We start from the raw sequence: 13,854 nt of genomic DNA on the forward strand, positions 1-13,854 counted from the left end.
ATTTCCTGAAAGAGGTAAGGGCGAATTAATTGCATCTGTTGATGAGAAATAGGAATGTATATTAGGGATTTTATGGAGTCTATTCGGTCTATAAATTACAACAGTATGTGAATACTTATGGAATGTATTTCGTTACACTCCACCACTTTGTTATTTTGGAGATGAAACGAATAAAGTTTATTGCTAAGTTGCTACAACTGCGAACCATATCAAGGCTGCTTCTGAAGCACTCGGACCGGTCTAGCCTACTGAGGACTCTTCTTGTTGCCTAGCAACTTTGTCAGCTGCAGTAGACGAGCGGCAGTAACGTTTGTAAATTAACTTTTTATATTCAGCTACATAAAACTAAACATGGTTGAAAACCTGTTTAAATATGTTCAGCATGGTCCATTTATGTACATAATCAATAATAGAATAAACAACATAAAATCACATTTTGGTAAGATATAAGTCGACATTTAATCATTTTATATTTTGTATTTTTTCACGTCATTACAATATTAAAGTAAGTCTTACATTTAAAGTGTAATTCGGTCATTAAAAGTCAAGAACTAACAATTCAGGCTCCAGTTATTTTCGTTTTCATTAACAAATAACATATATGGCAGCTCTCTTCTCGCACCGTTGCCACGCGACAGGAGCATTAATCGGGAACACCTGCTGGCGCAATCAGGAAATTCTGCGAAGGCTAGACTCGGAGCGTCCTTCGAAGGCCGTGTCGGCCGCATCCTTCGAAGGACCCGTCCTCCGAAGGATGCGGTCTTTGAATTGGGACACAGCTATAGGCTACAAGAGATTCCCCCGTCAAGCTGCCCTATTCAGCTTATGTATCCTGTCTGTGTATGTATGCAAAGACAATACCAAATAAGGGAAGAATGCAGGGATGGCATTGATGATGTTAATGCAAATTGTGTGCAAGGCTATAAAATGCCAAGGAGAGCTTCAGACGAGGCCGCACTCCGATGGTGAAAACTTACTCGCTGTTACTTTCATTTTTACTTATGAGTTATTGTGTACTAATAAAGCGAAACCATTACAGATGGTGATGCGTTAAAACTTTATTTTAGGAAAAGTCTCTGAGTAATTTATTTTTGAGGTAACCTATTATTCTGAAACTGAAGAACTGCCTTCGAGCCTTATGAGGCTCGGACTCAGCTGAGCAACTCGGACACCGGGGAAGATTCCAGATCTCGTGACTGCATTTCCTGATCTCAGAGGTAAGGGCGAATTAATTGCATCTGTTGATGAGAAATAGGAATGTATATTAGGGATTTTATGGAGTCTATTCGGTCTATAAATTACAACAGTATGTGAATACTTATGGAATGTATTTCGTTACACTCCACCACTTTTTGCGTTATTTTGGAGATGAAACGAATAAAGTTTATTGCTAAGTTGCTACAACTGCGAACCATATCAAGGCTGCTTCCGAAGCACTCGGACAGGTCTAGCCTCTGGAGGACTCTTCTTGTTGCCTAGCAACTTTGTCAGCTGCAGTAGACGAGCGGCAGTAACGTTTGTAAATTAACTTTTTATATTCAGCTACATAAAACTAAACATGGTTGAAAACCTGTTTAAATATGTTCAGCATGGTCCATTTATGTACATAATAATCAATAATAGAATAAACAACATAAAATCACATTTTGGTAAGATATAAGTCGACATTTAATCGCTTTATATTAAATAATTACAATATTAAACTAAGTCTTACATTTAAAGTGTAATTCGGTCATTAAAAGTCAAGAACTAACAATTCAGGCTCCAGTTATTTTCGTTTTCATTAACAAATAACATATATGGCAGCTCTCTTCTTGCACCGTTGCCACGCGACAGGAGCATTAATCGTGAACACCTGCTGGCGCAATCAGGAAATTCTGCGAAGGCTAGACTCGGAGCGTCCTTCGAAGGCCGTGTCGGCCGCATCCTTCGAAGGACCCGTCCTCCGAAGGATGCGGTCTTTGAATTGGGACACAGCTAGCGACTCACTCAATAAGAAAGTCACTTGCTGCCACCTGCTGGCGGTTTACTTTCATATTTAAAAGTATTTCATATTTGTATATGAAAACAACTTTTAATTTAAAATTGTAATTTAAAACATAACATTATTTATGCAGTTGTAATTTTGCAGCGTAAATGTATTATGACATTTATGGCATGCTACATTTGCGCTTCATTACATATGTCTGTGTAAAAATGCAATGCCACTTCAGCTGCTTCATTTTATTCTGCAGTGGAAAGATCTGTTTTGCTGATTCTGATTTCATTTGATTGGTAACAGTCCTATAGTGTCTCATTATATTAACTGAAATCATTAGTAAAATGTATTTAACTATTTGATATGAAAAATTATGCATACATTTAATAAGGTTAGTAAAAAAAAGCCTTTTAGGCAAAAATTACCTGGAAATCAATTTAAGTCAATCTTAGTATGCAGTCGTGAACTTTAATAATTCAAAATGTAATTTCCCAGCAACAAAATTATGGCCGGTGAAAAAATTGAGTGGCTAGTAATTTTGGAAAACCACTAGTAGCCACAGTGGCTGGTGAGTAAAAAAAGTTAATGTCAAGCCCCGATTATATAACTTAAAGAAAAACAAAACCCTTGCTACCTGTACTACATTAGGCTAACTGAGACTTGTCACAGCACTTGCATATCATTGCTCTTTTGTTGATTTTGATTGCTTCCATTGTCCAAGTCACTATGGATAAAAGTGTCTGCTAAATTACTAAATTTAAATGTAATGTAAATTTAAGTCTTGCCTGTATTTATAGGCCTAAGCAGTAATAGTGCGACTGAAAGACAAAGTAAAGTACCTCTGTTTTAATCATCAGTAATATGCTGATCAGTAATCTGTAGCAATGTTATATGGCATGAATCAGCAGTGTCCAGGAGACTGGAGTGTATTTTAAGAGGACGGACTGATGGATGTGCATATGTAAACATGCCATTCATGCTTGAACATTTGCTCGTATTACACCTTGCTTGTAATCTCACAGAACTACAGAGCACTAACAGAGTTCTGCATTACATAAATGCAACTGTGCTCCACCTTGAAAATAAACCTACAACAGGGTGAAGGATCTGTCAATACAAGGACTTCAGATTATCAGATTAGAAGAAATTCATACCTCAGGTTGCTTTGGAAATCACAAATAACTTCTATTAAAGCATAAATAATATGCTTAACCCTTTGCAGAGTGAAGCACAGACGTTTTGTGAGCTCCACTGGAAGATGGCACTCAAAATACACACCAAAACATATAGCACAATATTCACATTTTTTTAAATTTATATTTATCATTAAACATGGCTTCTTTTAAAATATATATTTACAATACATAAATGTTTTTCCATTTCCTCCAACAGCTATAAAGTTCACAGGAATAATGTTATTCTGTGAAAGCTATAGATCATCATAAACACTTGTGCTGGAAATAAATAGCATATGGTGCAAAGCATTATGTATTCGTTTATCATTTTCAAACCATTCTAACTGATGCTTCCAAGACAATTACAACTCTCACAATGTCTAGATGGCTCTGAGCAATTAGGCCATTCTTATTATTAAATCCTGCATTAATAACCACTCAGAACCTATTAAGCAGCAACAGAGATCTTAGCACGAGCAATCACCAATCTGAAAATCCATGTTTAATAAAGAATAGTGAGTGACTGGCTGAATTCTGACTGTAGACAAAACAGCTTTATAAAATAAAGATGCCCTTTTATAAAGAAAATAAAGAAAAAGGCCCAAATTTGTCAAGATTATTGTATTTCAATTTCATCTAAACTAATCCATAAATGGGGCAGTTTAAAAACTGCTTGCCCATTATCATCACAGCATTGCTAAATAGCAAGAAAAGCAGAAATCTCTGCATGGCACGGACTTTCATTAGACTAACTTACATTGTATGCAGCTGATAACAGCTATCTCACTTCTACACACAAAAAGAATTTAAACTCTCTGAAATACACTGCACATATTTCTACATTCACTCTAAAGTTAGAGGTAAACTTTCAACTGAAATGTCAGGTGTTACTCTTAAAATAAATGACTGCTATCATAAGAAAATAAACTTAAAAGCGTCAAAACTGCATCACTGAGACAAAGTGAATATCTTTTGTTAATGTTTTTCATTGCTTCACTCTCTACACTACAGATTACAGAAACACTTTCTTGGTTGTTCAAAATGTGGATCAAGAACAACGTTGACCACTAATTCATTCAGTTGAACATTGATATTCATTTAGAAGGCAGAGACAGCAGCTGGGATCACTATAAACAACATTGAAGATTTTTTGGCTGTTCTTACAAGCAAAGGCTGCAAAAATTATTCAGTCAGACATGCCAGTTTGCTCTGACAGATTAATTCGTGATATTTAATCACTTGCAGATCATGCAATCCATTCATCTATGACACATAAGAACAGGTTTGCCTACGCAGAAAGGAGAGACACATTACATCCTGACACCCAAAATAAACACTGCAAATCTGCAATGCTCATGTGTACACCAACAACAAACAGTAAACAAGCTGTCAGTGTAGAACCGTTATGATTACCGTTACTCAACTGATCTAACTACCACATAATACTGGTCAGTGAATGTTGCGTCTGATCTAATTCTACTAGAGATTCAATAAAATATATCACAAAAACATAACAGTCAAAGAGCATCATGCATAAATATATATACAACAATAGTGAATCAAATGTGCCACAATAGCCACAGAAAGGGATTAATTAGCTCAATACTGTAACTAACGACAAGCTAGCATGCTAGCTAGCTACCTAGCCCAATGACCCTCACTCATATACACCACGGTTTCTACTGAGAAATTATGATACATTTCAATTATAGCAAACCCATTCATCTTTTAAGTTTAAGAAATATATGTAAATGAGGCTACATGCGAGTTGAAGTGGGGAACACTGCGCAAACACGGTCAGTGTGTTGTACTCTAATCAGTCTCTCTGTAAGGTTACTCACAATGTACTCGCGCACTTGGCTGTGGAAATTCTGCTCTCTAATCGTCACATCGTCTTCTTCCATTCTTCATATTGCAGAAACACATTCATTAGCAACGCATTTTTGTGGCGATTCCATTCGCTGTAAGAGAAAGGACCTCTGTGAGATAAACTGACCACCGGAGTAGAACTCGACTGACTGACTGACAGCGCTCGCGTCTCAGCGCCAAATAAACCACCAAAACAGTCAAAATATACTGCGTCATCATTCAGCGACACACGACAGGACAAGAGGCTTCACGCACACAGGTGTGCTGTCACTGAGAGTGAAGTCGAATTATATGTAAGATTTACATAATTCAAAATGTGTTCAGCGTTGTTTTGGACAGGTCTGACGTAGCTGAATCGTTATACTGAGAAAGCATAACAGTACACTTTGCCAAACATAGAACTATATAAATATGTTTTTTGTTTATATATATATACACACACACACACACACACACACACACACACATATATACGTGTGCTATATGTGTGCTACAATAGCCTACCTCTTATATACACTCAGAAAGTCTTCAGTTTTGTGGACATTCATAAAAAGGTCAGTCATTAGTCACTGTCACAGTCAATCTACACAGCAATGACCACTGGATTTACAAAAATCATTTCAGGTTTAAGAAGTGCATCAGCTACTGATGAACATGTACATTTTTATTTGAATTATCACTGATTCTGTTGTTTTACCATGTATTACTTTTGTTTATCTTTCAAACAAATTTACCAATTTTTTGTCATCTGATCCTCTTTCACCTAATATATTTTTATTTGAAGTACCCCTGAGGTTTTAAAATAAATATTTTAATAATGAAGTATCACAATTGCATGTTCCCGTTTCTCTGACATTGGTTATGTTCACATGACATGCAGGTAAGCAAATAAAATATTCCATCTAAAAGTAATCAAAAAGTAGTCTGATTATATTACCAAAAAGGTTAAATGTAATGGATTACATTACTAACTAAAATTTTTGTCATGTAATTTGGAATCAGTAACAGATCATAATTTGTAAGTAATCTAACCAGCTCTGTACATAAAGAAGCTAGGAAGCTTACACAAAGACCTGTGTCCTCTACAGCAGTGTTTCCCAACCGGGGTGCCGTCTGTCGAGAGCAGGGGTGCCGTGTAAAAAAAATAATTTTTTTTGTAGGGTGCCACAAGTTTGTTAAAATTTCCAAAGGGTGCCACGAATAAAAAAAGGTTGGGAAACACTGCTCTACAGTACTACTACTTCCACTACCAATAATAATCCTTCCATAAATGTATTATCTATCGATCCAGTCAATACTACTACTATTACTACTACAACTACTACTACTAATGATAATATAATGCTGGCATCAAATAGTAGGCTATATCAGGTTATGAGTAAATGTCTTAGGCTACTGGTGTCTCCAAGATGAAAAGAGGCCTATATATATTAGAAACAAAACCTTTATATGTTTATGTAGTTTAATTAAACGCACATATACTTGTTATTAAATTGCTAACTCATATTTCGACAAGTAACGTTACGCTCCAACTCAGTAGATGGCGATAAAGCCACTCAATTTTCTTTTCTCTACTGTCATAACGTCTAACGAAGAAGCGGCATCAATGGCGACCTCCGGCTTCTACATGTGTTGTCTTTTCTGAGAACTTTCATGGGATAATTTGCGATATTCAGTCTGTAAACACGCAACCATTTACAACAAATAAAAATTATATTCACGGCCAGATATATTTCACTTAGAAAATGAAGGCAAAGGCGCAGCGCAAGGGCAAAGTGAAAGCTGGAAAGCAAACACACAGGGATAAACTTCAGAAATTCAAGGATTCCGTTAATAACTTTGTGAAGAGCAAAGGCGGCTTCGGTGAAAATGAAAGCGACCAAAGAGGATTATTCGTACAGAGGAAAAGTAGAAAAGAGCTGCGCAAAGAGAAACGTAAGTTAAAGAAAGCCAAAAAGAAAAGTCGCTACATGGGTCAGTCACCGCAGAACCCCAGCGAGGAACCTGCTCCAAATACTCCTGCTGAGGAGGAAAAGACACAGAAACCAGCCCAGAAGACGACTGGAAATCTTAAAAATGCCGCTCAGAAACAGCAGAAGGCAAATAAAGACAGTGTTAATACTAAAGACAATGAAGAAGAGACGACAAAAAGGAAAGTCCACTTCTCCGAAGATCTGCCAAAACAGGGAAAGAAATCTAGTCTGAACGAGAGCAGAAAGCGGGCTCTATTAGAGGCGAATATCGAAGAGGACAAAGAAATAAAGAGATTAGAGAAACGCCTTGGGCTGAATAAAAGAAAGAACAAAAAGAGTATACCTCAGTCATTCACCAACGATGGACTCGATTACATTTTAGGGTTTCTTGAGCCTGGAGCATCTGCAACGGGACTGTATGAGAGTGATGAAGAAATGGACATTGATAAAGCTAAAGATGACTTTGATGAGTTGGACGAGGACAGCGACGGGCAAATGACAGACGATGAGAACAAGGATGACAATGAGGATGAAGGTTACAGTGATGAAGAGGAAGGTGATGGAGAGGATGATGCACAGATGGAAGAAGAGGAGGATGTAGAAGATGACAACCAGATAAAAGATGAGATGGAAGGAGATGAAGAAGAGGAGGATACAGATGCATCAGCGGAAAATGATGATGGGGAGGAAGTTGACTCTGAACAAAAAACACCTGAAAGCCAGGAGCCCGTATGTCATTCTAAATCTGGATATTATATTTTATTATTATTTAAGTTTAACTCTCCCTAATGCTCAAATCACATTTATTTATGAAACGCTTTATTCAATTACAAATTATTTCAAAGCAGCTTCACAGTAATAAACACCAAAGTAACAGTGTTAATGTTGCAAAAGTAATCAATTAAGGAATAAATTCAATTTCAGCTGTGAAACAGCTCAACCAAGGACAATAGTGTCATTATTCAGCTCAATTTAGTTCAGTGTTGATGAAATTTATTTTAATAGTGGTGTCAGTGTTGCAAAGTTCATCAGTCATGAAACAAGTTTAATTCAACTATAAAGCAGCTCTACAGAAGACAAAAGTGTCATTATTCCATTATTCAGTGTCATAAAGTCAGTATTGGTTATTTTTCTTTCGTTCCCCACACCGCACACTCATCAGAAGAATGTTTTGAAGCTAATATTTGTGTGTGTGTTTTATATATAGAATCCTGCCACAGCAGGCAAGTATGTTCCCCCTCACTTACGAGAAGCCGTGGACAGCAAACGCAAAGCCGAGCTGGAGAAACTGAAGCGCACTGTGAAAGGTCTGATAAACAGGTAAGATACAATGGAAGGTATAGGCTACAGAAATGCACAATTTGAAGAAGCTTTGTTTTAAAAAAATAAATACAGTCTTTGGAAAACCAAGTGGAATTCAGCCAGTTTGATAACCCTGTCCTCTGTTCGACAGGTTGAGTCAGCCCAACATGGCATCCATCAGCAGTCAGTTGGAAGAGCTGTACATGAGCACCAGCAGGAAGGACATGAACGAAACACTCACTGACATTCTGCTGGCTGCCTGCGTCACTCCTGCTCTCATGCCTGAAAGGTTACCCTTTCAATAATGACTTCATTTAATAACTGACTCTTTGATAATCACTTTAGTATTAATCAGTGTTGGGGGTAACGCATTACAAGTAACGCGAGTTACGTAATCAGATTACTTTTTTTCAAGTAACTAGTAAAGTAACGCATTACTTTTTAATTTACAAGAGAATATCTGAGTTTTTCAAATAAGTAACGCAAGTTACTTTTTTTTCCAATTTATTGATTGACAGCTCTCCTGTCCCCATGTTGAGAGAAATCAGATGTTACTGTAGTTCTAAAATAAATATGAATATGCATTAATTCATCTCTCACAAAAAAAAAACACAGATTCAGTATTCCTGAAAATGAATTTAAAAAATGCAACTCAGAATATGACGCAAACCTGCAATAATTAAATGTTAAACAACACAAATATCCTTTATGTATTTAATCCCATTCTATTAATGCATTACTTTTAAAAGTAACTTTCCCCAACACTGGTATTAAATGTATGTTGATTTGAGAGAATTAACTTGCTGATATTCTATTTTAACTTAATATTCTTCTTCTAAGACATAAGACCCTAGAGCATTCAAGCCACTTCCACCAAATTAGGCTCAGACCTTCAAACCGTTGAGAACAAATTTTGCCCAGGTCTGCAGTCTGGACGATGGACGTGTAAACACTAGTTGCTGAAAGTCAGAGCCAGTCTGCAGGTTTTGGCCAGTCTGAGTTTACAGGTTTCGCAGAGTATTGTTTGTGAAGGGCTCAGATTCAGATTTTTTACCTTCAGACTATGATTCTATCTAGTCAGACGACATCAAACATGTTTGATATTATGAGCCAATTTTAAAATACGTATTGTTTTTATTTGTCACGTATCTCCTAGCAACAAGCCACATGTTTCTGCATGAGTTTGTTGTGTTGTGAATGACTTGAAAGTTTGGTATTTTGTGATTCTCAGTTTATTTAGTGCGTGATACCCAGTTTTAAGCTACTTACTACTTCAAGCTATTTAAACTTCTTTAAACATTCTAGCTGGGCTTTCTTAAAAGGGTGGTTGATCAGCTTTTTTCGAAGGCTTGATTGTGTTTATGGAGTGCAGTGTAACATGTTCTCATACTTCGTTTTAAAAAAACATATTTCACATATTTCACCTTTATTCTGCACCACTATTTCCATTCTCGTCAAAACGGTCTGTTGACTTCCTGGTTCTATGAAGCCGCTCCCTCAGAAATATGTAAACATTTATGTAAACATCGAGGTTAGTGATGTCACAAACCCGGTAAGGAGCTCGTTGTAGTCCCTATCATCCTTTTTTGTAGTCCTTAAACAGCGCTTTGTTTTGTTTTTTGGCAGAAAATATCTCACTTTGCATTGAACTTTGAGCGTCATAACTTTGCAGATGTTGTTTATGCTCTAACAGCAACATCACACACTAACTAAAGTTAAAAAGTGAAATCATAATCAACCAAACCTTTAAGTCAACATCAAAGTTTATCTTGACAACATTACTGTATCCTGGCTCACTTAAATTCTCACTCAAGAAATTAAATATGACCTTAAAACAACACACTAATAAATACTTGTAAATTATTTTAATTAACACTCACTCTCTCTGCCAGGCTTCTAATGGAGCACATCCTTCTTGTCAGTGTCCTTCACCATAGTGTTGGCCTGGAGGTATCTAATATTTTACTTCACATTAAATCATGGCAATATAGTCCACACTAACTTACTGTTGCATTTAGTGGCATACTATTATAAGAATCTCTGTCGTAGTGCGTGTTTTTGCTTGATGCTGGCTAATTTCTCACTTGTTTTCCCTGAGGTTGGAGCTCATTTTCTGGAGACGGTAGTCCGTCAGTTTGATAAAACCTACAGTCAGCTTGATGCTACAGACAAAGAATGTGACAACTTGGTGTCCATAATTGCCCACCTCTACAACTTCCATGTGGTCCATGCTCTCTTGGTGTTTGACATTCTGAAGAAGCTGGTGACACGTTTCAGGGCAAAGGATGTAGAACTGGTTCTTCTGGTGCTGAAGAACGTTGGGTTCGCTCTGAGAAAGGATGATCCGCTAGCTCTTAAGGAGCTGATCTCCGAGGCTCAGCGGAAAGCCAACGCTGAAGGAGAGCGTTTTCAAGACCAAACAAGGGTAAGACACCTTTGTCATGTGAAGAAGCTGTCTTCTGGTGCTTAGGAATTATCATATTATATTTGCTTTTAATCATTTACTCATTAATCCAAAGCAAATTACAAACGAGGACAACTGAGGTGAATCATCAATGAGGTCTGCAGTTGTTCTCAAGTGCAGACGTTTGTTATGTTGGCTTGCTTGTCAGATTCGGTTTATGTTGGAGACTATGCTGGCGCTGAAGAACAATGACATGAGGAAGATTCCAGGTTATGACCCTGAACCTGTGGAGAAGTTAAGGAAACTGCAGAGGACTTTGGTGAGAAAATGACTGATGTTAATTTGCATTACTTATTTTAAATTTATAAGGTGGACTTGCAATACAAAAATGCTTAGAGCAGTTAACTAGTTAATATTCATCTGTATTATATCAACCCTAAGTAATAAGTAAAATGAATATTTGATATTTTTTGACGCTAAATGTACTTCTCGCCGTGTCCACTAGGGGTCAGACTAACTATAGTTTAGTGTAGTCACATTGATCTGACTTTTGTACAGTTTTTTTTACAGAAAGGTGGAATGTGTTTGAGGTCAGTTACCTTGTTTCTCATGCACTGAACATAACATTCTTGACAGATTCACAGCAGTGCCGGTGGAAGTGACATGAAGTTGAGAGTCTCACTAGACAGTCTTCTGGAAGCTGAGTGTGTTGGTCGTTGGTGGATTGTAGGATCTTCCTGGAGTGGAGCACCCATGATCGATGACCATGGAAACAAGACAACTACCCCAGCCACCAAAGGGGAACAAGTAAGTGAAAAAATAAAAAAACTGATGTTGCTTATTTAGAAATGTTTTCATCGGTAATTTAAATGCTCAGATGTACAATTATTTTCAACTGAGAAAAAGTATAAAAATATATAGTTCTGTAGTTTCTGTTTATAAAATCTCTCCATTTAGGCATGTTTTATGGACTTTTATGAGAGTCAAGGTCCATGTAGAAATTGTCATCTGACGTTTTTTGTTTCTCTTTATGAATTTGCAGTACAGTTCAAAGATGTTGGAGCTTGCACACAAACAAAGAATGAACACTGACATCAGGAGGAACATTTTCTGTGTGCTTATGTCAAGTGAAGACTATTTAGATGCCTTTGAGAAACTTTTAAGGTTCGTCAGCATAGTTTCTGTTTGTTATTCTCATTGATTTTCAGTGACAGTGGCCATGTTGCCCTTTTGGGATTCTTAGCAGTTGACAAATTTAATTGCAAATCAGGTTTTGATCAGTGTCATGTAATCCCAGAATCAATCTGAAATCTGAAATTTACAGACGTACTTGTGTGAAAGAATTGTATAAAGTTATTTTAAAATTATTATTAGCAGGACAAAGTTTCTTTTAGCAAGAACAATATTTCAGATCTTCTGAAATGATAACCTTGTAGTGTGATGATGGCAAATAATTTAGTTAAGGTTACACAAAATGATCTTTAAATTTCTTCTTTCTAACAGACATGCCTGTTTTCTTCCCGTGTATTGCAAACATGATGCACTGTGTTTGTAATATTTGTCATCACATTCAGTGGATTCATGTCTTCTCAGGTTAGGATTGAAAGACCAACAAGAGCGGGAAATTGTTCATGTTCTGATGGACTGCTGCCTGCAAGAGAAAATGTTCAATAGATTCTATGCGGTTCTGGCAGAGAAATTTTGCTCACATGACCGGCGGTTCCAGGTAGAGTGGAACAGCAGTGATTCCTAGCTTTCACTGTGTGTTTGTGCCACTAGGTGTCACTGGTTTCACTGCATTAGAAGCTGCTATGATATGCTATGTTTAACTTGTTAACACAAAACTGTTGCTCAGCCTAAGAACATTCAGATGTTTTTCAGTACTTTGGTCCAGTGGTTAAATTAGCTAAAATTGCTGTTGATATTATGATTTAATGTTACTCTGTAATCAGCTATAAGCTTTTTAATAAGCAAATCTATGAATATCGATAATGTAAGTCAGTTCATTTACATCTAATACTGCAGCATTTAAAACCTAGTAGCTTGTAGATGTTTACTATAGGTGAATTATAATCCATTTTGTAAATGTTAACTCTCTCTGCTTTTCTTCTCTTTTTAGATGACTTTTCAGTTTAGTCTGTGGGACAAGTTGAAAGACCTGGCAAACCTTTCCAGTCGGTCCTTCAGTAACCTGGTCCAGCTGGTCACTCATCTTCTACACAGGAAGTGTCTCTCTCTTTCCATTCTTAAGGTAATATTTGATAAAGTCCACCCCTCTCCAAGAAGCCATTCTAGAATGCATTTGTGGTTTGTATGTAATGTTGTAGTATATATGTGTAATGTTCTTCATCTTCTTTATAAACCGAGTTAATGAATGGCAGCTTAATGTTCTGCCTGTTCTCTTCTTTTCATAAGGCTATTGAGTTTGGGGAGCTGGATAAGCCCAAAGTCAAATTCTTGAAGCAGGTTCTCTCAAAACTCCTAAAAGAAACCGAGCCAGAAGATCTTGTGAATATATTTGGCAGGTGAGTATTCTTAGTACTACAAAATTGAATAATAGTACATATTATGTATATATAAATGTTCATAATGTTTCAGAGGCAAATTTCATGATGGCAGTGTATATTCAATGAAAAAAAATAGAAAAATTGGACTTTGTTAGTTATAACAATTGTTACATTATTGCTTAATGTAAGAATTTGTCAGTGCAAGTTTTTAAAAAGACCATGTTTGGGAAATCCTGAGGTCATGTAAAATTGCTTGTGTGTGGCCTAGTGTGTCAATATCTGCCTGTGTGTCTAACATTGTGTGCCAGGATCTCTGGAATCCCCAAGCTGGGAATGCTTCGGGAAGGCTTGAAGCTTTTCATCAGTCACTTTCTGCTCCGGAACATCCAGACAGAACAAATTGAGCAAGTCAAGGTACTCAAGGATAGAGCTGAGGTTGCCACCAAAGCCATGGAGGCCCGGGATGCCAAAATTAAACTATAGAGCTCTTGCACACAGAAATGTGTGCATAATGCATCAGACTCAAAAAGTGAGAGTTACTACAGGGGACAGTATTCGAACCTGTATGCAGACCTTGCGACACATGCAGATCACTGACATGCTACTGCATTTTTGTATTAATTCTGGCATTCTGTACAAAAATAAA

The 13,854-nt window shown here is 36.9% G+C and overlaps 2 protein-coding genes across 2 annotated transcripts in view; one reads left to right on the top strand and one right to left on the bottom strand.

Moving 5' to 3' along the window:
• Window positions 1–5,233, bottom strand: part of lmbr1 (limb development membrane protein 1) — a 28,864-nt gene extending 23,631 nt beyond the window's left edge. The window contains exon 1 of the mRNA XM_016481282.1: window positions 4,995–5,233. Within this exon, the coding sequence (XP_016336768.1) occupies window positions 4,995–5,057 (63 nt within the window). The 5' untranslated portion in view covers window positions 5,058–5,233. The remainder of the gene's footprint in view (window positions 1–4,994) is intronic.
• Window positions 5,234–6,602: 1,369 nt separating this feature from the next.
• On the top strand, window positions 6,603–13,854 carry nom1 (nucleolar protein with MIF4G domain 1). Its single transcript, XM_016481138.1, has 12 exons — window positions 6,603–7,724; window positions 8,203–8,315; window positions 8,449–8,586; window positions 10,190–10,247; window positions 10,396–10,722; window positions 10,910–11,020; window positions 11,338–11,508; window positions 11,744–11,865; window positions 12,295–12,427; window positions 12,821–12,952; window positions 13,117–13,226; window positions 13,517–13,854. Exons 1-12 carry the CDS (start codon window positions 6,768–6,770, stop codon window positions 13,689–13,691), a joined length of 2,547 nt encoding a protein of 848 aa, XP_016336624.1. The 5' UTR covers window positions 6,603–6,767; the 3' UTR covers window positions 13,692–13,854.

This window comes from Sinocyclocheilus anshuiensis, unplaced genomic scaffold (genome assembly GCF_001515605.1).
Source record: "Sinocyclocheilus anshuiensis isolate Anshui unplaced genomic scaffold, SAMN03320099.WGS_v1.1 scaffold613, whole genome shotgun sequence".
Lineage (NCBI taxonomy): Eukaryota > Metazoa > Chordata > Actinopteri > Cypriniformes > Cyprinidae > Sinocyclocheilus > Sinocyclocheilus anshuiensis.